The sequence below is a fragment of the Pleurodeles waltl genome, chromosome 1_1, assembly GCF_031143425.1.
Source record: "Pleurodeles waltl isolate 20211129_DDA chromosome 1_1, aPleWal1.hap1.20221129, whole genome shotgun sequence".
Classification (NCBI taxonomy): Eukaryota; Metazoa; Chordata; class Amphibia; order Caudata; family Salamandridae; genus Pleurodeles; species Pleurodeles waltl.
Genome location: NC_090436.1, coordinates 952,298,232 through 952,325,019, shown reverse-complemented (window position 1 = coordinate 952,325,019; position 26,788 = coordinate 952,298,232). Strand labels below are relative to the sequence as shown.

Genomic DNA, 26,788 nt, shown 5'->3' with positions numbered 1-26,788 from the left:
TCAAGGTGACATTTGATAGTGTTCCCTGAGACCTACAGTGTGAAAAATTAGGACACCACTGAAAATCACAATAGCCATCCAACTTCTTTGCACAGAAACCTAGCTATGCTTCAAACTGGGTGATGACACCAAGTTTTCTCAGCGAATTTATACCACCACTGAGTTGAAACAGGTGCATCCTTGCCCATGTACTTTTCAAAATCTATCTTTCAAGCCTGTCAACAGAACTGGATCTTATAAATGCACTGACGACTTGCTCCTGATTAGTATGAACCCTGTTGGTCTGTAACTGCTCCTAGATTCTCTTTCAAGCTTCACAAAGTGGCACAAACTTGAAATTAATTATAAAAAAACATAAGTGGTTAAATTCAGCAATAAAATAAACACACCCGAATCATAGTTTATAGGAGAGCTCGAAGAAAAATGTAAATATCTTAGGGTAATATTAGACACAAAAGGCACTTTCGTTGTACACATGGACAACATGAAATCTAAAGCCGCCTCTCTAACCTTTGTCTATCACAACATTTCACAATCCCTGCAAGGCCCAATCTTAGGGCCTCTTCAGAAGACCAGAGTGGCAAAGCTGCTTCCATGCATCTTATTGGGTTGTGAAATAATGACAGGAAAGATAATCGCAAGGTTGTTAGACATGCTAATTGTAAAATCTTACTGGTTTGTCTATAAGCTCCCAAACTACACATCACAGGCCCAAATGTGCCTGAACTAGGTTTAATAAAGCAATCACTTGCCACAAAATGCTCTTTTTTTAAAAAGTGCCATATTTTAAGACTGGCAGAGGACAACACACTAGATACACACGCCAGGCTTGAAATAAATAAGCCAAACTCAAAATCAAAATTCAGATGCTGGTTTTGTAGCACCTTGAAGTCAATGCAAGCATTTCATCTATGGATTACCAGAGTTTTATTTGGTGAGTGTAAAACAATTCTTAATCCACCAAACTTTTTTCTATGCAAGAAGATAAAGTGACCCTAGCAACGCGAGCCCACACCTAGCAAATCATGAGCCTTGAAAACCACAGGCATAGTTTTTCCTTGGTTATCCAACGCCATATTAAACTCAGGTTCATGCGTCTTTCCCTCGGAGTCCAGAAAACCTTGGATCAATTACACAAATGGCAAAAATCAGCCAAGACAAATTGCAAACTTTGCAGTGCAGAAAAAGAGATGTTAATGGACATCCTGTGCACGGCTTCTTCTAGGTTCCATAGGCCCCAGATGTTCAACTTTGCCAAGTGAGTTCCCCACCCAATATGGCGTGTGTGTGCTGTAATCATTGATGGGGTAGTTTGAATGGCCTGTCCAATGTAATGTAATTTGTATTTCAGCACTGCAGTATCTTTGTGTACTCGATCTGTGACACTCAAAAGATCTTCAGTTCCCAGTTGCCTGTGCCCCTTGTTGTTGTAGACACTACTGGAATGACCTCATGTAAAGTTTTGCATTGGGGACTAAGGATATGCAAAATGCCATCATGCCCATCATTTTCCCCACCATACTCACTGCCAGAAGTTAATATTTCTGCTAGAGGCGAGCTTGCTCTGTTACAGTCAGGACCCTCTTAGCTACATGGAAAGCCTTGGCTTTAAACATATTCAGTGTTGCCCCTAGGAACATCTTTTCCCTAGCTGGTATTTGTGGATACTTTTTTAAGTTAAGAGAAAAGACCAGCTTGTCCTTATTAGAGTTTTAGCTGACTTTATCCCGAAAGGTGAGTCTCTGAACTGGTAATACACCCTATTCACAACTAACAGGATTTTTTTATGTTCAGTATTTTTTGGTATGTGCAGGTAAGCATCTTTTTGCAACAATGTGAAGACCTCCAGGAGAGTCATCATTTTGAAACTGCATGCTTTTATAAACCTGATAAATGCTCTTAGGTCTAATATGGACCTGAGGTTCTTTTCTGGGTTTGGAGGAAATAAACTTTATAAACCCTTTAGCAGGGCCTCTTCTATTATCATCTTGAGGAAGAAGTTGTTGACTTCTTGCCTCGGGCACAGCTTTCCTTTTTCTTTTGCCTCCTTTTGCTTGTCATCTTATTATTGAAGGTCTGTTGGAAGTTCTAAGCAGTAACCATGTTGGATTAGGTTTAAGATACATTTGTCGGAAGTGATTTTCTTCTATTCCCGGATGAACCTGCGATCCTCCTGGTGTCCGGTGTATGAGGGGCTCTGCTGCAAAGTCACTTTCTAGAGGTCCCAAACCTCTTGGGGTGGTTCCTCTTTCTTAGGTCTCCTTCACAAGGTGTGGTGTGAAGGAGGCACCTACTGCACTGTGGTTCTGTACTTGATGAATCCTTAGCCAAATAAAGGACGAGGATGAGTTAAATGTTGAAGGTTGCAAACCTCTCATTGTGGCTGTTCTCTTAATCTTGGTCATTCTTTGTACTGCAAATGCCCCACTGCCTGGGCTGTCTCATTGTCCTTTTTCATTAGCTGTAGTACCTTGACAACAGTGCTGCTGAAGAAACTGTCCACGATGAAAGGGGTGTGAATTACTGAGGTCTGTATTTCTTGCTTAAACCTTGACCCCCTTAGCCAGGTGTGCCTCTACAGTGTTGTGGATGCACGCAACTTCATGATGGCGGTGTCTGCTGCATCGAAAGCTGACTTGAGGCACGCATTGGCAATATCCTTCCCATCTTGAACTACTGTTCTAGCCCTCTTTTTATATTCCTCTGGCAGATGTTTCATGAGGTCTTCAATGTCATTGATAGTGGCCATATTGTGTTAACAGCGCAAGTTTGCAAAACACCACTGCATCATCACTGACCCTTCTATCTCTATCCCAGCATGTTCACTTGCTTGCGCACTTGCTTGCTATCTTTGTCAAGAGATGCCCAGTTGTGGTGAGTGTATTTGCCCTCTTATGTGCTGATGCAATGACCAGGGAATCTGCTACCACACTGCCCATGAAGTAAGGTGGATCTTTGGCAGAGTGCGGGTATTCATTTCTACCACTGGGTGTGACTGCTTTTACTGCAGCTAGTTCCTTGAATGCCTCTTGTCCCTAGTCCAAGATGCTGTGTAGCATGGCCATGAATTGATTCTTTTTTGACCTGGTAACAGTGGTTCCAGCTTGAATCATGAATCTGCCTACTCTTCCACCTACTTGATGCCGTGTCTGCTGCCTTTTTTTAGTAAGGTATTGTAGCCTGTAAAATTGGGGTCGGAGGTATGAATCAACCCCCTCCTCTGGTGAACATGCAAAGAGATCTTGCCATTCCTCTGTAGTTTGCCATATCTCGAAGGGTCCTTCCTCTTGCTTTTACTCCAGGAATTTACGTGGTTCAGTGTGACATGAGATTCTAACTCTGGAAAGTCCTGCTCAGTGTCTTTGTCTTGGGAACGCTTAGGAAGAATAGAATATTTTTTCAAAGAATCGTCTAACTCCCAATTTCTCTTCATCAGGTCCTCTATGTTGGCATCAAGATTCTCTTCAATAATGATCTCTCGTCTTCTATTTAGAGTCGACACCTTTACGTTATACTCTTTCTCTTCCCACGTTCCAGATTAGCGCCATAGAGGTTCAAACTGTTTGCCTCCTACAATGTCTTTTTGTGTGGACCTCTGGGGCTCTTCGACTTCTACCTGTCCTCAAATGCAGAAGGTTTTAGCATCAAAACAGATTTTGGAATTGACAAGGGTTCATTAATAAATACAGCAACAAATGTTGAATGTACCCTTTTGGGATGATGGTCTTGGTTGCACATTCTATGTTTCTAGTAGTCTGTGTTTATATTATATAAGTCAAATAAAAAAAATTAAAAAAGACTGTTTGTGTGTGCATTGAATTGAAAGTTTCAGCTTGGCTGCAGTGCACACTTGGTGCACTAGCTGGCGTTTCTTGGATCTGGCACCGCTTGACATTCTTTTATGCACTCTTACCCTGTCTTTCACAACTATTTCTTCAACATCAGGACCTTCTCCTTTGGCCACTTCTGTGTCTTTTGTGTGCCCTCGTGTCTGGACAACCACAAATCTTTTAGTGACTCCTGTTTGTACTGGGACAGTGCCCTGGCGTAGTGCACTCAATTCTGCTTCTCCCTTCCTTTGAAGGCTTAATGCGGAAACTCGATACCTACAGTGCACTCTTCTGATCTGTGATCTTTTGGGAGAAAAAAGGTTGCATGCAATTATTATCCTTTTGCACGTATCTGTGGTGGCAGTTGGGGCATAATCTAAATGGGGTGTGCTGCATACCCTTTGATCATTCTCCAACACATGCAGCCAACGCAAGTTCAGTAAAAAAATCTATATTTTTTGTTTTTTTTGCTTTTCTTTAAGAGTTCTTGAACTTTTCAGTGAAAATCTTCTCTCCCGTTTTGGGTCCCTTGCTGTGCTTCTAGACCCAACGGAGGAAAAAATAATCTTAAAATAACAACATCAAAAGCGTTTCAAAGCATACGCCTTACGCCATTCAAGGACGGTCAAGGGACCAAATGGTAAATGACTCTACAACACCCACAACTAAAGCAACAATAAAGAAATAATACTAAAAGGGAACAATTCCAGACCCAACCCTTAGGTGGCAGAGTAATGCAACGCATGTGAATTCATAAAAGCTTCTCACTGAAAAACTGAAGAAATCCTCATTTCTTAAGGCTTACTAGTTCTTGTCCTGACAGCAGAAAGGAGAGGGGCCTAGAAACAGAGTAGCAATCTAAACTTCCTAGCCTTTTAAGCAAAGGACAGAATTTCAGAGGATGAGTGAAAGCTCTTTGGTGCAGAGTGCCATGAACATTTGCGGCCCGTACTACAAGGATAATATTCTGAGACTCAGGTCTTAGGGCTTCCTCTTGTGAAGGAAAAGTGCACATTTACAAATGATTGGTAGAGAATCAGAACTAAATAGCTTCAGCCATTCCTTCTTCTAATTGAAATAGAGGTTAGAGGATGAAATCTGCTGTCTGAAGAGTGGTTTACCTAGCAAGGATCTTTTAAATGAGAAAAATCAGAAGCCTGCTTCATTAGACATTAAGAGGATTGACCATTCTTAGTACCTTGGTTCTGGAGAGCAGGCAAGGTGGGAATGTATGATCCTATTCAGCCTCAGGAGTGAATCCAGACAAAAAGCCTGTGGACAACAAATCTAAGGAGTAAATATCTGCTTGTGCTGCTCGCCAGTATTGCTTTCTCGCTCCACCAGAAGCATTTGACCTTCATCTGGACATAAAACGTAATCTAGGACCCATGATTTGGAGACAGAAAGTGGATGTGTGAAAGTAGTTTAGTATGGACAGATCAAGTAGAGAAGCACTCAGTTTCAGTGAAATTTAAAAACTGTTTCCAGTGTGTGGTACCTTTGCAGACAAGGGCACTATGCAATATACAAGCTCCCAGATAACGTATCAAGAAAATGCAAAGTTGACAGGAATAGGCTGAGTGATATACTTATATATTGTATCGGAAATGGAGAGAGAATCTGGCAATCTTTGAACAAAAAGTGGAAATGTAAAGAATGCAATTACACAATGCTTTGAATGCATATCTGATCTCACAGGGACAAATAATACAGATTTGATTCTCACACGATTTACATTTCTTAAATCAGGACCTCTTAAACATGACCTACACTTAAAAGTAAGGTAGCAGGAGCCCCACAAGGTACTTTAAAATTGATCTATATGTGTTGTCTTGTGTTGTGGGTAAAAGCAAAAACATTCTCAAACTATAAAGTTCATGAACCTTTTTTTCTCCAGTTTTACTGAAATGGCCATCTTGCTATCTGATGTGTAAAACGCCACTCCTCTCTTTCAGTCAAAGCAGGAAACAATTCTGAACACTGATGTGGGGTGTGGGCTGTGAGATAACCATGGACACAAGCCATGCTGAGGTTGCAAGTAAGATAGATGTTTAGAACTGGCGAGGGAGAATCATGTCACAAGAGACATTCTGAGATCAGGAAAATGGATGACCAAGGTGGCTATGTATGATGCACAATTAATGGTACTGGACCTCCTTTAGTACTTGAATGAAGGGAGGAGTAGAGCAAGGTCAGCGGGCTGACAGTCAGCACTTCGAGATTTCCAATAAAGGTCATGAAGTAGATGGTGACCTTGGTGCATCCTGGAGGGATATGTGCGATAATTTCTGGATTGCCTCTTGATTATATCACAGGACTGGAAGTGATGATTCAAAAGATGTGGGTGAAGGTTCAGTTACTATAATCGTTTTGTAGACAATATGTCAAAGTTGATTTTTTGTTATATCTTACATGCTCAAACTGCCTTGAGGCAGCTGGAGAAGATTAGGAGATATTTGCAAAATGTTCTGAATTAGGCATACGTGTCTTTAAGAATGTTAACTAGAGTAGTAATGGTGATAATGGCGTAATTTCAGAAGGAGGTTGTCTAATGAATATATTGCATAGAACTGACTGCCAATTATTTAGAATTTAATAAGTGGAATATGCGCCCAATAAGGGTATGTTAAACTTCTGACAGGTGATTGTGGTTTGAGAGATACCTTCTGAAATGTTCCTTTGAGTTGATGGCATGATCACTGGAGGTGAAGAGTTTAGTGAATGACAGGGGTCCTTGTTGCATGGTACTGAGGATGGACTTTGCTTAGTTTTTGAATGTAGAAAAAGTTAGAAGTAATGTGCTCAGAATACATTGGAAGGATTTTAGCATTATTGACAGTAGATTATGATGCAGGCCCAGCATTCTCTCAAGCCTAAGCAAGTAGTGGGGGATTGACATACTTTCAAAAGGCTTAATACAAATGCATGAGGGTTAGTGAGGAGTCTGAGATTTAGAAAGCACCACATACCTGGGAACTGTTGCTATGAAATGTGAAAAAAAGTGTTTGATGATGTGTTTAGCTTTCATCATACTAAACCTTCATATTTAAGAAGAATGAATAAGGTGGAGACCATTTTATTGTGTTTTAGAAGAAAACATCATGCCGTAAGAAGATGAATGTTTCCAAATCAGCTTATGAGCAGAAGGATGTTGATATCTGCCCAAAAAATGTAGAGACATAGTAAGAGTTTGGCAGATGGATACTCCATCACAAACATTATGGATATCCTGACTTACTACAAGTGCTATAGGATGTAAGCCACTTGTAATAGGATGGACAGGATACCCTTCCACCAAACACTAAATCAGGCTCTAAGTCAAACTTCTAAATATATGTATATGTCTTTTAAAAGGAATAAGAAGCTACAAGTAGTCTGATGTTTGAAGGGGAACATCTGCAAAGCTCAGAGGGGCGAAACAGTACCCAGCTATAAATCTGTATTTGCCAATACATACGCCGGTCTCGATGCAACACTGGTCCTTTGTGTATTGTAGATAATGAATGGAACTATAACTAATTGATGTGAGTAGCGGTTGCTGCAAAACATTTATTTTTGGATGTGAGGTGCAGGACATCTTGAGATCTGCAGATTGGTCTATGAAATACGGCTTTAAGCTTGTAGAAAACATAGTGGTCGAAGTTATAGAAACTTCTTATTGCGTATCTCTAGCCCTTGTGTCTTATCATAGAACGAACATGTTTAATAAAATGGTGGATAAAAAGTCACACTCTCTTAATCACAGAAACATGGTTCACTCCACCATTTTCACACATCCTAGTCATCCTGCTTTACAGTACAGACCACACACATTAGAGGGGAGGAGGCTTTGCTGTCACCATAACTCCTCCTAGTTCTGCACCCTAGGCAAGCAAGTAACACTCAATTCTTTGGAGCTGCTGACATGGCATTTCCCTCTCTCTGCAACACAGACCTCCACCTCCCATATCATCTACAGGCATCCCAGACACATCAAGTACTTTACTGACAAATTCTCAGATCTCTTTACCACCTAGTCCATCAGATATGCACATACAACAGCTTTGATTACTTCAACCTCCCAGACAAAACAAGCTCCAAACAAAACCCCCCAAAAAAACCAGGCGACACCCTCTTCAAGCTCATCAACACACTCATCGTGACACTGCACATCACACACCCAACACACTCCAAAAGTCACATCTTTTACCTTGTCTCCTTAATATCATTAACAATTCAATGCAAACCACCCATATCACTGGACTGGACCAACCACTCTTCCATCTCTATCTCTTTGCTTAGCACCCTACTAACAAACAGAGCTCAAAATAAAGAGAAGACCAAACCTCTCTGATGACAACTTAATTACTGAACTCATCTCTCTCCCAATAAATTCCATGTTCGATGCCAACACTCTTCTAAAAAACTTCAAAAAGTTCACACACCAATTACAACACCGAATGTAAGTCAAGACGTTCAGCACTCTGGTATTCTAAAGACCTTGCTGACAATAAACGATCTATCTTCAGACAAGAAAGAAAATGGAAGAAAAGCAGAACTCACAAGCACCTATTGATACTGAAGTCCCTTCGCTCAACACACAGATAGCTCATCACATAAGCCAAAGTAAAGTACTATACCAGCACCGTCAATGAAGCACCAACAGAAGCAGAACACTGTTCAAGACAATGAGACACTACATTAACCCCCTGCCGGACCCAGCCATTCCTCACTTCTGAGAAAAGTACAATGTCATCAACAGCCTCTACCATGCACAAACATAGAATATTTGACAGCACATCAGCAACATCAAGTCCGGTTCAATTCTTAGACCCACTATTTCCCGCAGAATATTACAATGATCAGCTTTCCAAGCACTATATCTCCAAAATTTGCTGACATACTGAACTCCCTGAAAGCCAATTCTTACCATTGTCCTTCATCAAAGCTCTCTCTGGAGATGTTCTCTTACCACTCTTTACCATAGTCAATGCCAGCCTTACTCAAGGCATCTTCCCAGAAGCTCTCAAAACAGACCGGATCCTCCCACACCTTAAGAAACCTGCAGTAGACCTTGATGACCTTGCAAACTATTGGCCATCATTCAGCTACACCATTCATAGGCAAGATTACTCAAAAAGCAGTCTATGTTCAAATCCAAGATCACATCAAAGCTAACCATCTCCTTCACAATTACCAATTTGGCTTCAGATTACACTGCAGCATGGAAACAGCAATTTACAAATCTTAGACAATGTCCTCTTGATCACAGACGAAGATGATACGGCCTTTTAATATCGCTAGACCTCTCAGCTGGCTATCAACTATCTATCAATTACTATAGACTATCCTACGGACCCTGGAGTTTTGAATGGGATTTACTGGCAATGTCCTTCACTGGTTCTCCACCCACCTTCCCAAACAACAGAGGTTTGTTCACCTGAGCATGTCCAAGTACAAAAGCTCTCTATCACCTGTGGAGTCTCCCAGGACTCCATACTGTGTTCTGTCATCTTCAACCAATACAAGAAGCTGCTTGGTTCTTTACTCACAGTTAACAGCATCAAGATTCACCAATGTGCCCAAACTATACTGAAAACCAGCTGAGTCATTCACAAAGCTATCAGAAACAGAACTGTCCTTGTCTTGCAGATCTGTTTATTATCTCTGGTGGATATCAGAACACCTGCAGTCAGGACACTATCAGATTAAGAAGTGTAGAAAAGAAAAATACAAGACAGCAGGGCTTTTCCATTTATGCTCCGGGGATCTGGAACAATATCGCTGTATCCATCAGGACCACCCATGTTTCTCCAATTTAGGAAAGAGTTGAAAACATATTGTGTTGAGGAAGACTACATCACATTGCAATAAATGTCCACAACCCAGTCTCCTCTCTTCTTAGTCGTTGACTTTATACATGTCTTTGACAAAGTACAAAGCTCTGCTGCTTAATGGCTGGGTTTGCGGTACAGAATACCATATACATACATCTTATTGTTTCATCTTCCTTAAAGTATTATGTAGTTTCCCCTTCATGGAGTAAAATGAAGGCACAAAAAATGTGCACTGAACATCAAAAGTGGGGAAATCACTAACATTACTAGTTGAAGTCGTTTGGCAACAGTGTTAGAGCAATTTCATGGTCAGAGTTGTTTGTTAAGTTATTCCACTGAGTTTGCAAACAAACAAAGTAGGCAGAGTTAGGCTTGGACTGTTACTAGTCTGTCAGTTGGTTGGAGGACAATGAGCAAAAACACGCAATGTCCAGCCTCTTTTTCAACTTTGTGTGTCCAGAGATAACAAAAGCTTACAAATATGTCAGGTTGGTGGTGGGCAGGCTAAAGATTCAGTGTGCATTCCTCTGGACACCTGTGCATACGGTTGTTGACAAGAGTTTAAAGAACCGCTATGGAGGGTTAGAAGTAGCCGGTGCACAGGTAGATGACATTCCCTTCAAGGTTGGGGACAGTGATGCAGGTACGCAAAAGAAAGAATGAACAAGTAATGTAGTGCAGAGCACAGTTATAAGTGTGTGGTATGTATCTTTACTTAGCCTTACACTTCAAAGTAGTGGTTGTTTGTTTGTCTGGTGTGAGTCTGTGCAGTTGGGTAACGGTTCTGGATGGATCATGTGCAGAGCTCCGTTCTGTGCAAATCTTCCAGTTGGGACACTATGAAAGGGGAAAAGCCTGGGAACTACTTTGCCTTGCATTGTGAACTGTACTGCTTTTGAAGCAAAACCTCTCTTGGATTTCATCCACAGTTTTAGTTCCTGCAAAGCTAGAAAGGTAGGTTGTGGCATTTAGGACCCTACAACATATTACTCAATGTAGCTTTGTAGTTAGGGTCAGTTCAAGGGCTTTATGGGCTGCAACAGTACTGCAACTGTATTCTATTCATCAAGACAAAACATGGTCATGTCAGTTTCCTGACACACCACAAATACATGTCTCTTGTTTGTGAAGCATGCATTGTGAGCTATGTTTTGTGCTTCAGGCTAAGATAACAATTGTAGGCCAGATTTACAAATGAACTGCAAACTTATGTATAAATTAACTCTGCAAAAAAGGGCTCTGCAATGTATCTGTAGATTATCCCCCAGTATTTCAGACATAGGTTAAGGAAAAGTGGCAGAGGTGGGCAAGTAAAAATGCAGAGTAGACCAACAAATGTGTGACTTTGTGAGCACTCGCAATTTTTCCAGCTGGCCAATGGGTAGGGAACTTCTCAAAAATTCAATGAGGGTCTAGAAAAGATGAAAAAAGTTTCCCTGCGAAGAAAAATAGGAAAATAGCAATACCCTGGACTTGCTAATTCAAGTTTTCCACGTAGTGGAAAATTTGCATGAGTAAAGATTGGCCTGTAGGGATACTTCTGGAAACTACACCTACAGATGTTTGTGAACCACTGAAAAACAGAAAGGTCTTCCAAATGTAGGAAGAAATGTACAGGGGGAGATATGAGACTTTTTAGTGAATCAGGCCTACACGTTCTGAATTTTAGTTTGAATTGGTCCCAACATCCCAAAGAACCCTCAGCCAGTCCATCTGATTTCCTGGTGGCAATGGACATTTGGTTTATTGGGTTACATGCCACAAAGATCTGGGTTTTCAATAAAATCAGAATTTGTTAACGGCCAATCTGTTGACGATCTGGCACAACAGCAGCAGAAAACAACTTCAGAGACAACTGCTCACAAAAACTACTAATAACAATCTCTACAAAGTAGATTATTTTCTTAGATATCACATGGTACAGGATTTAAAAGCAAATGATGAAACTGATCTCCTTCGGCATACTTTACCTGCACTGTGGCTTTTGGCATCCAGGCGAGTGAAATAAATATTTTCTCTTTGAGGTTAAAGCCAGCACAACATACCATTACAAATGTTGCAGAAATTCTGATGACCAATGCAATGCACAATGTGGCAACACAAAGCCCTAAACAAGATAAAAAAATGAAGAAACCGTTATTTAGAAAAAGCTGTGTAAATACGTTATTGAAACAAAATGGGAGGAAGATACAGATCAAACAGATTACTCAAAAGTATGAAGTTCCTTGCTTCCCTAATATGAAGCTGTGGAAGGCCTGCCATTACAACAGAGATGGTCTTTACCAAGAGACTTGGGTATCAGACCCACCAAATTATCGATGGGGCTTAATATTCGGTCTTACGAATTAGTATATCAAGTCAAAATGATTAGCGTGGCCCATGGGGTGTTCTGACTCTTGCTCAATGGTCCCTGGAAACAACCTGGGGACCTACATATGCATACGGCTCTGGAACCAGCACAGGACACCAAAGATACCCTCCACTGAACTTGGAAAGTAAGAAAGAAGTACTGAAAAAATATTTTGGGGCTACTTAGCACTGGCAAAGATGTTGCTAAGAACCTCAATACTAGTGGTCTCTTAATTCCTGTGGGGATGGTAACAGCAGGTTATCACTGCCATTTAAATTCTGATATCTCAGGAAACACCACAGATCTGCTCAACTTGCACATGAAGATTTCTACGTGTTAAAATCAGGGGAAGAATACGTTACTGAAGGAACCTTACATAGAATTTATGCCCACGTACCAGTCACCGCAATGCAGGTAATGTTTAAGGCAATACAAGACCGTAAATGTAAAATAAATATGAATACACTTACAAACATTCAATCATACATTACATGCAATAAAGCACAAAGTAAAAAAGTGGGACTGCTGGCCACAGGTGCCGCTATAAATAATGCAGCAGTTGCAGTGGCACCAAGGCCAGGGGGTCTGAAGGGATTAATTCATGGTGAAAACACTAAGGGGCTCATACTCTGTGGGGGTGAAAATGCAGAGTGCAGCAGGTGGTATGCCATGTTGGCATTGATAAGTGTTGCAGGCGTTCAGGGGTGACGTTTTTGCAGGCTGCAGTCGTCATGGGGATGCATGACAGCTCAAGTTAGACTGCACAGGGTGAAAAGGTCTCCCAAACAGGATACCTCTTGCCAATCAGGGTCTCTGTTCGTGGTGGAGGGGGCTGCAAGTACAGCATCATGGACGGTCATTACTGTAGTGCGAAGAGCAGGTCTGTCACCGAAGATGGTTATTGCTGTAGAAGATCCTGTCTGGTGTCACAGATGGATGAGCTTTGCGTTGGCAGTTGCCGTGAGGTACCGTCTCCGTAGCGTAAAGTACATATCTTGCATTGCCACCGCGTCAGCACCGGTGGTCACTACAGTGCAAACAGCTTAGTGGGAGATTAGTGATGACAGTCAACTCAGCACAAACAGGCCAGTTCGTGCTTGTGACAAGACCAAAACTTCAGGATTTCTCTTTTGCCTTCAGAGGAGTGCACTATGATGCTAGTCAAGGGTCCAGAACTGGGGAGGCACCTCTTGGGGATCAGGAACTCACTCTAGCAGAGGCCAACAGGGCCCAGGCTGGCACAGTTCCAGCAGCTCAGCTGGGCAGTTTCAGGGAGGCCTCTTGGGCTTGTTGTGTCGCTGTAGCTCAGAACAGTATTTCAGCCATCTGTTTCTTGGAATCACTCTGCCTGAGAGGAAGGGAGCAGGTCCAGGCTTCTTCCTTGGAAAGCAGGGCAGTCCTCAAGAAGCAGGTCAGTCCTCTGGCAGCAGGGAAGTCCTTCTTCTGTAGTATTCACAGGTTCAGGAATGTATTGAAGAGTGGGTCTGAGGGTACTATTTGTATACCTGGTGCCAGTTTTGAAGTGGTAGAAACATCTGGCGGTCCCCCACTTGCAGGTGGTTCCGGAGTATCCTTCCTCCCTGCCCAGGCTTCAAGGGGCCTAGGGTGACAAAGGGCTGGTGTGAAGTTCTTTGAAAGTGTGTTGAGGCAGCTCCTTTGAAATGTAAGTGGGACAGGGAACAGCTCCACCCCTCCCATTCTGACAGGATGGCCTCTCCTGCCAACACTCAGTCACCGTTTGTTACCCTGTCTGGAAGGAATACACAGAGTTCAATTGCCAGTCACACCTAGCCCCAGGACACAGGAACCAAATGGTTAGGACAAGAAAAGGCAAACTTTCAAAAGTGGAATTTTCAGAATTGTGACTTAAAATCCGACTTTACCATTAAAGATGATTTTAAATTAATTTCTTTTAGTTGCCAATCATGACATTCCTACCTGTTTCCAAATAAAAGTTATCATTTATTATATGTGATAAGGAAACCCAATGTTATCCTATGGGAGAAGTAGGCCTCGCAGTAGTGAAAAACGTATTTAGGAAACTTACAACTCAAACGTCCATGTTCAACTTTTTTTAAATACAATGTACCCCGCCCTACCAGCTGTTTAGGGACTACCGTAGGGGTGACTTATATGTATTAAGAAAGAAGGCTTTGGTCAAGCAAAGGAGTTATTTTGCCATGCTGAATTGGTTGTGCACAGTGTTGTCATCAATGATGTCATTTCAGATGTTGCAGTGATGTCATGAATAGTATCTTACAACGTGTCCTAAGTGAGATAATATGTGAGATGATTAGCAGTGCAAGGTGAGGGTGTGAGTTCTAGTTACTTTTGGGCACGAGTTATAGTAACTACAGATAATTATAGCTGGTGAATTTCAGTGTATTTTAGTTTAAAATGTCATGTTGTCACTTAAACGTTACTTTAACCTTTGTTTTTTCCAGTGAATTTCTGAAGTTTTTTTTTCACACAAAGTAATATTTTATTAACATTCATAAAGCCAACCTTATGCCGATGTGGGGTTGGTTGCAGGGCCTGTATCCAGCCCCTCATGAACAGCCTACCCTCACTATGCATAGCTTGAAGAGCACAGACCAGCTTGGAGTCCTTTACAAAACACATGGCAAGTACTCAAAGGTCATGAATTTGATGACCCAGGAGACATACTGATTAATTTAGTTGGAGGGCTGCTGCACTCCCTGCAGTACTTTTCTGAAAAAATATTTCTCATCAACATTTGGCTCATAAACATTCAACAGGTACATTTCTCATCTAATAGATCATACACATTCCATATCTTCCCTTGAAATCTGCCTTCACATCATGCATTTATAATGGGACAACAGCAGTCACTCAAGTCAAAACCCTTCTTCCAAAGTTAGAATAAGATGTTCCATAGGTCTGACAGCAGCATTTTCACACACTTTTTATCCTTTCTCCATTACTAAGTGTGTCTCCTGTACCATCCCTATTGATATACCCTGTCTCGACAAATACTTGAGTATTCTATAGCGCTTGAGGTAGGCATTGACTGGAATTCCAATTTGCAATCATCCTGAAATTCCCATAACAGTATTATTGCATCCTCCTACCCCCTTTTAGGTTTAAGCCTACCAGAAAGATGTGTTGTTTGGTTTGCTAACAACTTCTTGTTGGGATTCTAAAAGCTTCCCTGGGAATGCATTCCGCCTATTGCTGACCATTGGCTTTTTGGTTTGTAACTCACATTTACCTCTTTTCTATTTGCTGGTTTTATTTGTTTTAGGCTTTCCACCCTCAATTCGTCCCTTAGTTGCCTGTTTCATATTTACTATATCCTTCAGGGTGCTCATTTTCTGCAAACAGGTGTTTAAACCTTATTCTTATCTTGTCACATTTGCTGTGCATTCAAAGACAAAGGCCAAATATCAGGCTGTGTCTGCCCAGGAAGCCAGGTGTTTATTTTTCTTTCTCCGACCTCAAAGTAAGAGAATGCATGTGACAATCTTGCTGGGAAATAAAAGTTTTTTTTCCACAACACAACAAAAATGAACTTTGCTCCTATTTCAGAATATATCAGTATTAGGAAAGGTCAAATTAAGTTTATTTTTTGTAATTCTGAAATGTGGTGGAAACAAATATTTGAATACAATCAAAACACATCAATACACTCGGGTAGTTACATTTCCACACATTATCAGCTGTGCACAGTAAAACTGTATGTCTGTGCAAATGTAATGGTCATTCCAATTGAAAATGTGTTGTCTGTACTGGCAGTGCTCTACCACACCATGAATTTACTCTACTCTATGCCCCTCCACCACATTTTACCACACTCCACTCTACGACATGCCACTCCATTCTACGCCCCTCCACTCCACTCTACCCAAATCTACCCCACTCCATTCAAATCTACACCATTCCACTCCAATCTACACCTCCCCAATCTACCCCAAACCACTCCACTCACATCTCTTTAATCTACCCCAAACCACTTAACTCAATTTTACCCCAAACCACCCCACTCCACCTCAAATAAACTCCACTCCAATGTACCCCACTCTACCAGATTCCAATCCAATCTATGCCACTCCATCTATCCTACTACCCCACCCTAATCTACTCTACTCCAATTGATCCCGCTCTAATGTAATCTACCCCACTCCACTCCAATCTATCCCACTCTACTCCAATCTACCCTAATTGACACTATGCCAATCTACCACAATCTACCCCACCCCAGTCTACCCCAGCCTACCACACTGCAATACACCCAATCAACCCCACTCCACTTCAATGTACTCCACTCTAAACTCCCCCACTCCAATCTATCCCACTTCAATCTACCCCTATCTAACCCACTTCAATCCAATCTACCCACACCCACTTTAGTTTACCCTAATTCACCCCACTCCACTCCAATCTACCCCATTTCACCCACCTCCACTGCAATCTACCCATTCCAATCTATTCCACGCCACCCCAATAAACCCAACTCCACTCCACCTTAATCTTCTCTCGCACAGGCGAGACCTATTGGCTTTCCGAACGCTTTTTACTTAAAGAGGCAAAGTCACTAGACCTGCTCTGCCCAGTAACAAAACAGCCATTCTTGTCATCTCAGATACTCCTCTGCTAAATAATGTTCTGCCCCTTCGAAACCATCTAGGCCTTTTTGGCTATATACGCTTACCCACATACATCATCCTTATATTGATAATGCGCTACTGGCATGCCAGCCACAAATCAAATCTTATCTACCCCAAACACAAATATTAATTATACACTGCTATAGAAGGATATGGCAGTGAGGAAACTGTCATCCGTAGAAAGCACAAGTTCTGTGCCACAGTCACCACCCTCAATTTTACATCAACTAGACTGATGCAGGACCAGGATGCTTGACTTTCTTCCCCCAATCCCTTCGGCTGCCAACAATGATAAATATGGAGCTTTGATATGGGAATCAGTTTAAGTGCTGCTGAGTGAGAACATTCTTCACCTGAAGCAGGCAAGATGGTGGGGAATACTGAATGATGGCAAGGGAGGGTGTAGAAGAAAAGACAGTCACTCAAAACCAAAGGTGGACAGTGTTCAGGATTGTTTTGAGACTTTCTTCCAAGAGCTGAGGTGTAGAATGCCCCCATCAACTCTGTTAACCTATCCTAAATAGGAGGTAGTATGGGTGGACAAACGTTTTATTTCTTCAGTTCATAGTTCACAGAGTACGTATAGAGCTCCTAGTCGGAGATCTATCATGGCAACAGTGACCCAAAAAATGGTCATGCATGTCTCAGCCATTCCTACACGGGGCACAATGCATCCACAGCTGCATTTCACTACTACCACTATTTCACTAGGAGTGGACTTCCCTCTTATTTCTTTATCTCTGAGTTTGTAGAGGGTGTGAAGTGCCCCAGTCTGAGATATGTCAGAGCAACAGTGACCCAACAGTGGCCATGCATGTGTCAGTCATCCCTACAGAAGTGCACAATGCATCTACAGCAGCATTCCACAGAAGTGCACAATGCATCTACAGCAGCATTCCACAACTGTCTTTTATCAAGCCAGTGACTGCTCTCCTAAGATCACTTCAGACCCTGGCCAGGGGTTGTTCTGTACCCCTAAAGATATCCACCAGGCCCATACATGTTTCAGAAATTAAGTTCAATGTTATCCTTAGTGGCCTTAAAGATGATACATTACAGTTTCAATGTAGGATCTTCCAAATGGGAAACCCTTAAACAGTACGGCCAAATCTTGAAGCAACAACATTTCCCTTCAGTAGGGCTATGTCTGCCAAAGTCAACCATTAGCCAAATCTTAGTTTTAAGAGAAGTTCAAATTAAGCCTTTTGTAAAGGTCTGTCTGAGGCTCAGACACACTTTCTACCAAATAAACACATATTCACTTGAATCCAAAGTGGTTCCACAAAAAACACCACCTTGTACAGGAATCCTGTGCAAAACACCTAACACTGTAGGAACAAACATCACATGGACAAGAAGGCAGCAGCATTCTACAAATGGAAAATGTTACTTACTCAGTAAGTATCTGCTTCTGGAATGTAGTGCTGTAGATTCACATGTTCTGCATACTCCTCCCATATAGTGTTGGGTCCGGAGCATTGCAGGTTGTTTTTCTTCAAAGAAGCATTTTTCCGAGTCACAGGATCAAGTGAATCCTCCATTGGGTGATACTCTGCATGGGCATTGACTCCTTTTTAGATTGTTTTCCCGCAGGCAGGTGAGAAAAGGAGTGTATAGAGAAAGAGATGTCCATGCAAATGTAAATACATATGTACAAGTATATACAAATATATAGTAACTGGAATGGTCAAGAAGCGTCTGGGGTGGGTGGAGGATGCATGTGAATCTACATCATTACATGCCACAAAGAGATGCTTACTGGGTAAGTAACATTTTGGGTTGGATGGCTAGTGTGTCTGTAGATACAAATGCTCTGCATAGACTTTAAAGCAGTCCCTTCATAAAAGCGGTGGCCAGCCTGTGGGACTTGCAGTTGACTGGAAAAGTCTTTGTAGCATAGCTTGACCTACATTGGCTTGCTCACGTGCTAGTACATCCACACAATAATGCTTTGTAAATGTAAACGTGAGCTATAGGTATGTTTCACAGGTAAGCCATAGTGGCTCCTTTTTCACTAGTAGAATGAGCTCTAGGAGTAACAGATAAGTGTCTTTGCTTTAGCATTGGAGTTAGTATACACTTTATTATCCATCTAGCTAAGCTGTTTTTAGATATTGGGCTGCCTTTGTGAGGCAGTGAAAGAATTACAAAGAGCTGTCTGGTTTTCCTAAAGTCTTTGGTTCTCTCAATATAAAACATAAGTGCTCGTTTAACATCTGAAGTGTTTTCTTTCTGCAACAGAGTCAGGCTGCGGAAAGAAGACTGGTAGCTTAGGGCCAGATGTATCAAGGTTTTTTGCATTCGCAAACGGTGCGAATGCCCGTTTGCGAATGCAAAAAGCCAGTTCAGAATGTATGAAAGACATTCTGAACACAATTTTTGAGACCCTGTTTAGAGAGTCACAAATTGCGACTCTCTAAATAAGAAATCGCAAATAAGGATTCCTTATTTGCAATTTCTTAGCACATGTATGAAGCCATTCTGAAATGCGATTTGGGCATTTAGGAATCGCTCTTTACCACCAGGTTGAACCTGGTGGTAACCATGTGCAAAATTTGAAAATGCATTTAAAATGTACATGTAAAGCACACATGCCCTTTTGGCATGTGTGCACCTTACATGTCCCCAAAAATGTTTTGGGGTGCAGCAGAGGGGGCCTAGGCCCCCAGCACCCTGGGGTTTTACATTTCCAAAATTGCGATTTCTGGTTAAGAAATCGCAATTTTGGAGATGCAAAAAAATTACAGATATGGGCCAACAGGCCCATAGGTGCGAATGGGGCTGGTATCGCAATTTGCGATTCAGTAATAGCATTTGCGATTTTTAAGAAATCGCTATTACCGATTCGCAAATGTGATACATGGCATTTTGCGAGTTGGAAATAGCGATTTCTTAAAAATCGCTATTTTAGAATCGCAAAAGGCCTTCATGAGACATCTGGCCCTTAATGAATTGGTTGATATGGAATTGGGAAACTACTTTAGGAAGGAACTTTGGGTTTGTGAGAATGACCACCTTGTCGCCATGGATTTGGAAGAAAGGTTCTTCCAAGGTTAGTGCCTAGAGCTCACTAACACGTCTTAGTGATGTGACAGCGACTAAGAACGGCACTTTCCAGGAAAGATACTGAAGAGTACATGAATGAATGAAGTGGCTCAAAAGGCGGGCCCAGGAGCTTGGTAAGCACACGTTTGAGGTTTCAGGATGGTGCAGGATGCACTCTGGGTGGAATAACCCTTTCAAGGCCTTCTATAAAAGCTTTGTTGACTGGGATTCTGAAGAAACAAGTATGTTGTCTGTTCTATAGATATGCAGCTATAGCTGTGAGATGTAAATGAATAGAAGTGTACTCTAAATTTGCTTTCTATAAATGGAGCAAATAAAAAACAATGTCTCGGACTGTAGCTTTAATGGGATTAATACATTTGGATTGGCAGTAGCATACAAAACACTTCCATTTTGCAGCTTACCATGCTCTAGTTTTGGGTCTACGAACTTCCCTGACAATGTTCGACATTCCGCAGGCAATTTTAAGTAACCAAACTCTTTGATTTCAGGAGCCATATCACAAGGTTGAGTGACTTGGGGTATGGATATCTGATCTGTCCTTGATTTTGAATGAGAAGGACCGGCGCATTAGGGAGCTTCCTGTGGGGAACTACTGAGAGGTCCAGAAGTGTGTTGAACCATGGATGATGCACCCAAGTGGAATCTACAAGGATCATGGTGAGAGATGTCCGGCTGATCCTCCAAACCAGAAATGAAATGAGAGGAAGAGGTGGAAAAGCGTAAACTAATATCCCTGACCAGTTAATCCTTAAAGCATTGTCCTTGGATAGAGGATGTGGGTATCTGGAGGTAAATCTTGGGCATTTAGCATTCTCTGCTGTGGCAAAAAGGTCTATCTAAGGAGTTCCCCACTTTAAGAACTATTTTTATAGGACTTGTGGGTGGCATTCCCATTCAAGGATTTGTTGCTGCATCCTGCTGAGCAGGTCTGCAAAGTCTTTTTTCACTCCTGGGAGATACTCTGCCACCAGGTGAATGTGGTGGCGGAGAACTCACTTCCATATTGTCTGAGAGAGTTGTGACAATTGGGACAACCATGTCCCTCCTTGTTTCTGTAGGTAGTCATGCTGTCATGTTGTCCGTGCGGACTAAGACAACCTTGCGAGACAGTTGATGAAGATATGCTTTCCGGACTAGAAACAGTGCCTGAAGCTCGAGGTAACTGATATGCAGGGATTGGTGACTGAGATACCAGAGGCCCTGTACTTTGAGGTCTTGAAGGTGAGTGCCCCAACTTTGTCAGTGATGCGTCTGGGGTCAGAATGACCTGAGGCACAGGTTCTAGAAAAGGCTGACCTTTTAACAGGTTGGTGGTGTTCCACCATTGCAGAGAGCGTGACGAGGTCAAACAACACTAGATCTTCCAGGTGACCCTGTGACTGAAACCACTAATGAGACAAATACTGCTGTAGGGGATGCATGTGGAGTCTGGCATGTGGAACAATGGCAATGCAGGACACAATCATCCCTAACAAGTGCATAATAGTCCAGAATGTCTACGTATGATTTTCCTGAAACTGGGGGAGTAGAGACTGAAATCTCTGAATGCAGACCGGGTTGGGGTATGCTAACCCCAACTCTGCATTGAGAACAGCTCTTAGATAGGGCTGTATCGGAAGAGGATGTAGAAGGGATTTGACAAAGATGATTATGAATCCCAGAGTGTGAAGCAGGTCCACTGTCATCTGAGTATGGCATTGGCACTGGGGTGGCTTTAATAAGCCAGTCATCTAGGTAAGGGAACACATGTATGTTTTGTCTTCTGAGATGTGCAGCAACTACTTCTAAGCACTTTGTGAAGACTCTGGGTGCAGTTGTGACTCCAAAAGGCAGGACTTTGAACTGGTAATGTTTGCCTGCAATCATAAATCTTAGGTATCTTCGGTGCGCAGGGCGGGTGGGAACATGGAGGTAGGAGTCTTTGAGATCTAGGGCTGTCATAAAGTCGACTTTTTGTAGAAGCGGAATAACATCTTGAAGAGTAACTATTTGATGTGTTGTGTTCTGCTTGAATGTAGTAGTTTAATGGTCTGAGGTCCAGAATAGGCCTGAGAGAGAGCGTCTTGTCCGTGTTATTGTAAGGGGACAGGCTTGATGGCCCCTTTGAGAAGAAGCGACTGAACCTAATGTTTGAGAAGTGTGAGGTGCTCGTGAGATTGTCTCTGAGTGCGAAGGGGAATGTTTGGAGGAATGCTAATGAGTTCCAGACAATAACCATGTTGGATAACAGGAAGGACCCATTGGTCTGTGGTGATGTTGACCCATTCTGGATGAAAATGTTCAAGTCGTCCTCCGACAGGTGTGGAGTGGGCAGGGGAAGACAGAGGTAGTCACTGCTTTGCAGTGGAAGTAGAGCCTCGGTGGCAGTGCTCTTACCTCTTCCTTGGTTGTTATTGGTTTCATAGCCTCCCCTGAATATGAGGCTGAAGGCTGTCTGGGCAGGGAATTAGGCAGATTTGTAACCACTCCTGAATGTGGGATAACAAAAAGTGGTCCTTTGTGAGGGGGACTGAAGAGAACCCATGGCTTTTGTGGTGTCCGTATCTTTTTTCAGCTTCTCAAGGGTGGAGTCCACTTGAGGGTCGAAAAGATGTTCCTTACTGAAGGGCATATTAAGCACTGCCTCCTAGACTTCTGGTTTGAACCCAGAGAATCAAAGCCATGTGTGCCTCCTTAATAAATCAAATCACTAGTGTTAATACCACATGCAGCTGTGTCTGCAGCATCTAGGGCACAGCAGATGGAGTTGCCCTCTTTTGAAGTGCTCATCTGGGAGAAATTGGAGGAGCTCCTCCATTTCATCCCAGCCGTAACTGGCTAGCAGGGCCTTGGTTCGTGACATGTCAATGATTGGCTCCCTGTGCAGCCACCCTTTTGCTGGCAGCAACCAGCTTTTTACTCTCCTTGCCTGGAGGAGGAAAGTCCCCTGTGGCCTGACTAATGGCCCTTTTTCATGCAGTGGTGGCCACTATAGAATCTGGAGGGACCTGGGATCTGATGTATAGCGCGTCAGAGGAAGCAGGTTTAAATTTCGTATATCCCCACATTCTTAAAAATTTTTGTCTGCGTGATGAAGCATGCCAGGGAGCAGGGGGAGAAACTGGATATCCCTATTTGTGGATGTAAGGGTAGCGAAAAGGAAGTCCTGCTCGATGGGGGTCCCTGTGCAGCTCAACATTATGAAAGGCAACTGCCCGAGCTACAACCTGCTGGTGGGATGTACTATCCTCTGATGGAGAGAGTTGTTGTGCAGGGTACATATCTGGGTAATTACTTAACATGGGATCAGGGTAATATTTGTCTCAGGATCTCTGTCCTGCTGTGTCCCACTCAAATCTTCCCCAGTATATACGGGGGAATCCTGAGGTGTCTGATCTCCTGCAGTATGTGAGGCAGATGAATGAGGAGGGGAGGGATGTGGAGGAGAAGCAGGGAGGAGGCAGAGTAGGTGGATCAGGAGGACGAGTTGGAGGAGAAGGCCTGTGAGGTGTGCTGGTAGCCTTCTTTGTAGATGAAGAAGTGTCTAAAGCCTCTTGGAAGGAAAGTTTCCTCTTTAACATAACAGGTGCGGAAGCAATAATGCGTCCTGTACCTTCCTGGTTATGGAGGAGGTGCTGTTGACCGTCTATCTTCTCCAAAATAGCTTCAATAGGTGATGGCGTAGCTGAAGATTTGACTGGAGTCTTTCTGCTCCAAAGGTGTTGCTTCTTTGTTGCCAGAGTTTTCGGTTGGTGTCTTTTTGTTGCCACCGAAGCAGAGGAGGAAGCTGGTCAGCTCAAAGCGGAAGTACTCAGAGCCAAAGTTCGGACCAAGTGGGCAAAGATGTCTTGGACCAAGGTGCTGGAGGTCGACCCTGAAGACATTGTCTTGGTCTTGGCTATTGGTCAGGAGGGGCCAGGGTACTCACAGGCTGTGCAGGTGTCACCTTGTGGCTTTCAATGTCTGACTGCACATCAGAGTTGGAGTCCTGGATCAAAAAAGGCCTCCTCTTGTTATGGCTCCTCCTGGGCTCTCGGTGGGCGTGTTCCTCCCCAAAGATGCCTGGAGGGTTATTTGGAGTCTTGTGCGCCATCTCCAACTGACGAACTCTTTAAACCTAAAGGGTCTTCTTTGACCGGAAGGAACTACAGACGTTGCAGGTAGCTTCCTGGTGTTCTGGAGAGAGGCACAAGTTACACACCAGATGTTGATTGTGGTGGGGGGAGGGGGGGGGAATTTTGTGTGTGGACCGAAGATAGAAACGAAACAGCGTACGTTCCATCAGCGCAGCATAATCTTTGGTGCCGCGTGGTGAGTTAGGCCCGAAACAGTCAAGGTCGCCCCAGAGGGCGCGCGGTCAGTGCCCAGACCAAGGAGTGGAGATGAACACGAAGGTAGAAATACGTGATCGAGAAACAATACCGTTGATAAAGAGAAGACGGAAGGGACAATTTCGAACCGAAGTGAGTCAAAAGATGGAGCGAAGACACACATGTTGGAACCCGACAGCGGAGAGAAAACAATCTAACAAAGGAGTTGATGACCATGCTCAGTATCACCGAGAAGGAAGAGTCACTCGATTCTGTGACTCGGAAAAATTCTTCCTCGAAGAAAAACAACTTGCAACACCCTGTACCCAACGCTAGATGGCAGAATGCCACACATGCCATCGAACTGTTAGGTTTATACAATGCTTTGTACTGGAGGTCCAGAAAGAGAACTGTCAAATTATTTCACCAGCCCAGACAATGTTGAACATTCAAAAGACTAGGAAAGGAACGGAAAATGCACTGCACAAAAATGCATGGTGAGCAGCACTAAAATGAGAACACACTGAAAATGTTGCTTAGCTACCAAACACAGGGGAGACGACTTTTAGGATACCACATATATTAGTGTTAACTAGAAAAAGAGGTTAATCCTTGTTCAGGACCTAGAGTAACCCGTACTCCTAAACAATCACCGTAACTTCAGCTGTATGCCTTTATCCATGGGGTGTGGTAAGTCACAGATTTAGTTGTGGATTTAAGATACAATTTGCTGTATTTGCCTTTCCAGATATGTCTTACCCACAGTGTCAGGCCTCAGAGCTGTAACAGATATCTCTGCACCAATCAAACCAAAAAGCAGGGGCTGAAAAATATCCCACGCAACTGCAACAATGTCTTCCACCTCAGCCTGTAAGAAAGAAAATAAAACAATCTATTAATATTTATACAAACACTGTTGAATTTGGTTGATCACTATCAACATATGATTTATTCTCATCACTATTGTATTTCTATCTTAATTTATATTGCTGTGCTGCCTCCCAAATCCTTCAACAAACCTCAAGGTGATGGAAGGACAGCTTAATCACAGCCACAGGTGACAAACTTCAAGTCGAGGGTTCCTACATCCACATGGAAAATCAAGCAAGCCCAGACTTTGGACTATTTAGGGATTTTCAGTGTTCTATAGCTTGAGTCGTCTGGCACTGTATGCAGAGGGCCCATGTCTGGGCATACCTGTTGCACTTTTAGCATCTAGTGCAGCAAACAACAAGGTAACTGAAGAAATGCTTGAATTAATCTAAACCACTTGTGCATGTTTGGGGACACATTCCAGTCCATCATTTTCACTGAATATGCCATTATAGAAACAGACCTGACATATGCAAATCAGCCCTGGTCCTGCTCCATTAGGAATGGTCTAACCTGAGCTGCCAAGATGGTTCCTCTTCAGACATGAACACAAGCAATCTAAGTCTTTTTTGGCCTCAACAAACTTAATCAATGAGGTATAGCTTGTGTTCTGTGATAGAGCATGCAACCCACTTCTCGTCATACCCACTGTACTAATCAACAAACAGGATGAACAATAGAATGCTTGAATTAATGTAAGCCACTAGCAAATGTTTGGGCTGTACGCTAGTCTATTGACATTTATCCAGTGACCAACTTTAGACAGAGACCCGCCACATGTTAATCAGTCTTAGTACAGCTACAATAGAACTGTCCAGCACAAACTTCACAGCCAGGGCCCCCCAAGCAACCCCAGACCGGTTTACGACTATTTAGGGATTGTCAATGTGATATAGCATGAACCCTTGATATGGTAAGCTCAGGACCTATGTCTAGGCATGTCCATTGCACTTTGGGCATCTAGAGCAACAAACAATGAGGTGGTGGAAGGAATCCTTAAATTAATCCAAACAACTTGCAATTGCTTGGGGCCACAATTCAGTCCATCATTTTCACCCAATACGCCACTCTAGAAAGGGACCTGCCACATGCAAATCAGTCTTAGTCCTGTTTCATTAGAAATGGTCCAGACCAAACTGCCCAACTGAGTCCTCTTAGGACGTGTACACAAACAATCAAAGCCATTTTCAGCCTAAACAGGATTAATCAGTGAGGCATAGCTTGGTTCCTATGGCAAAGATCGCAAAACCCACATATGGTCATATCCATTGTACTTTGGGTGTTTCCAACAACAAACAGGGTGATCTAAGGAATGCTTAAATTAATTTAAGCCACTGGTGAGTGTTTGTACAGTATTCCAGTGTATTGACTTTTACCCAGTAAGGAACTCTAGAAAGGCACCTGCCATATGCAAATCAGCCTTGGTCCTGCTCCAACAGGAACAGTCCATCGCAAATTGCCAGACCGGGTCCCCTTCAGAAGGGAGTACATGCGATGCCTGACTGGTTTTGACCTACTTAGGTATCACTAGTGAAATATAGCAGTGGCACAGTGATAAAGACACTTTTCCAGTTGAACTTTTGGAATTTGCACCCTCTACGCTGAAGGAGCATATACCAAAACAAGCAAATGAAGAAGATTAAAGACAAATCAACCTGGCAACAAAAATGACAGAGACGTAAAATGTTGTTCATTCAGGTAGGTCTAATGATAGCAAATGTTCCTTTTGCTCTAAGACTGAGGACTGCTGAATGAAAATGCCAAACTTCTCTGTGGAAGGACTTTCTAGATTTATATGACTAGTGGACTGCAATATGTTTATCTGTGTTGATTACTGTCTTGTGGTGGGTGCTTTTATTTTTTCCCTCTAGCTCTATGGGTTTATCATGTTGTCCCTTAATAAGACTTTGGCGTACCATTATCTCATTAAAAC

The 26,788-nt window shown here is 42.7% G+C and overlaps 1 protein-coding gene across 1 annotated transcript in view; it reads right to left on the bottom strand.

The window, feature by feature from the left end:
* Nucleotides 1-26,788, bottom strand: part of LOC138289871 (sodium/hydrogen exchanger 9B2-like) — a 301,774-nt gene that overhangs the window by 34,481 nt on the left and 240,505 nt on the right. Inside the window, exons 10-11 of the mRNA XM_069230202.1 lie at nt 24,742-24,850; nt 11,617-11,753 (exon numbers count right to left, since the gene is read on the bottom strand). Of these exons, the coding sequence (XP_069086303.1) occupies nt 11,617-11,753; nt 24,742-24,850 (246 nt within the window). The remainder of the gene's footprint in view (nt 1-11,616; nt 11,754-24,741; nt 24,851-26,788) is intronic.